Source organism: Crocodylus siamensis, chromosome 1 (genome assembly GCF_052110815.1).
Source record: "Crocodylus siamensis isolate JL-2025a chromosome 1, ASM5211081v1, whole genome shotgun sequence".
Taxonomy (NCBI): domain Eukaryota; kingdom Metazoa; phylum Chordata; order Crocodylia; family Crocodylidae; genus Crocodylus; species Crocodylus siamensis.
Genome location: NC_143395.1, coordinates 422746955 through 422748966, shown reverse-complemented (window position 1 = coordinate 422748966; position 2012 = coordinate 422746955). Strand labels below are relative to the sequence as shown.

The window sequence follows — 2012 nt, the reverse complement described above, 5'->3', positions numbered from 1 at the left end:
ACTTTCTACAGATACTGGCTGGCCTGACTCACCCTTGCCTGACTTAATGGCCTCAAGGCTTGCTTGGGACAAGGCCTTGGTCTTCTTTGGCAATCTCTCACAGTCGAGGATGATTGTCTTATCTGTGGGTCTGAAGATGCCTGATGAGGCTGATCAATGGGTCATAGAAGCCAAGAGTACCCAGGGACCTCAAGGGTCTTCTACTCCAACCCCCCATGTCAATGCAGGGTGTGTTGCTCCTATCCCATCCCAGCCAGACATCCATGGAAAACTTTGGGGAAGTTGGGGAATCTCCTACATGCAGTCACCTTTTCCTAGTGCCTGACTGTTCAAGGTGGGATTTGCCGACATCAGGTGAAACGTCCTGCCTGTTTTGTCTTTTGCTTTTAGTTTTAATAAAAAGCCCAAAGGAAGCCCATCATGTCAGTGGACAATGACACCAACTTTGCTCCCTCAAGCTACATCCTGATCGGCATCCCGGGGCTGGAGGGGTCTCACATCTGGATCTCCATCCCCTTTTGTCTGATGTACCTTGTGGCGCTGCTTGGGAACTCGATCCTGCTGTTCATCATCATGACAGAGCGCAGCCTCCATGAGCCCATGTACCTGTTCCTGTCCATGTTGGCGGTCACTGATCTGCTGTTGTCCACCACCACCGTGCCCAAGATACTGGCCATCTTCTGGGCCAAGGCAGGGGAGATTTCTTTTGACGGGTGCCTCACCCAGATGTTCTTCATCCACGTCATCTTTATCGCGGAGTCGGCCATCCTGCTGGCCATGGCGTTCGACCGGTACATCGCCATCTGCGATCCTCTGCGGTACGCAATGGTGCTAACCAAGTCCACGATTGGGAAAATTGGGCTGGCGGCTGCAACCAGAAGCTTCTGTATCATCTTCCCTGTCATCTTCCTGGTGAAGCGGCTCAAGTTCTGCAAAGCCAACGTCCTTCCTCACACCTACTGCGAGCACATGGGCATAGCCAAGCTGGCCTGCACTGACATCACGGTCAACATCTGGTACGGGCTTGCAGTGGCTGTTCTAGCAATAGGGTTGGATGCTCTGCTCATTGTTGCCTCTTACGGTCTCATCCTTCGGGCCGTCTTCCGTCTCCCATCCCAAGCTGCCCGGCTCAAGGCTCTGAGCACCTGCGGCTCCCACATCTGCATCATATTGCTGTTCTACACGCCAGCCTTTTTCTCCTTTTTTGCCCACCGGTTTGGGCACAACATCCCCGGTTATGTTCACATCCTCCTGGCCAACCTCTACGTGATCGTCCCCCCCATGTTAAATCCCATCATTTACGGGGTAAAAACAAAACAGATCTTGAAGAGGGTGATTCGGGTGTTTTATCGATGCTGCAGCAGGTCTGTGAGCTGACACTAGATAAAGGTGCCTAGAGATTCAGATATGAATGCCGGGATTTTCATTTGTATTCCACTGCTGTCACTGTCCTTTTCCACAAAGGTTGACTTTAGCGTGCAAGTTTGAATCAGGTTTTGTTTGATGGGAAACAACACAAGTGAACTCACCCCAGGAGAGGGCACGGAGCGGGAGCCTCCTCGGAGCAGTCTGCATGTCTGAGCGAACACAAAACGGCCGCTGCTGGCAGCGGAAAGCGGTAGTGGAGGGCGGCAGGATAATGACACTCTGCCCTATGTTGGAAAGTGCCTTTAGATCTTGGTCTTCATGTCCTCACATACGAGCTTAGTCACCATTAGGAAATTTAAAAGTGCAGCGCATGGAAAACCGGATCATCGAACCATAAAAAATTGTAGAATCACAGACAACGAGGGTTGATGGGACCTCAGGAGGGAACATCTAGTCCAACTCCTGCTCAAAGCAGTTTTAGCTCCAATGGTATCATGGCAGACCTATCACAACAACCAGCTCGCTACAACATCATCGTGACTGAACAGGACTTTTTCCTGCCCTTGGGCATGGCTTGGCCAGCAAGGTACCACACAGGAAGTTATGGTGGGAACTTCCAGAGCGTCCACTGTTGCCTATGTGCA

General features: G+C 51.5%; 1 protein-coding gene across 1 annotated transcript; it reads left to right on the top strand.

Annotated features, from left to right (window-relative positions):
* Nucleotides 1-420: 420 nt before the first annotated feature.
* Nucleotides 421-1377, top strand: LOC149875638 (olfactory receptor 52B2-like). Its single transcript, XM_090060701.1, has one exon. It carries the CDS (start codon nt 421-423, stop codon nt 1375-1377), a length of 957 nt encoding a protein of 318 aa, XP_089916827.1.
* The last annotated feature ends 635 nt before the right edge of the window (nt 1378-2012 follow it).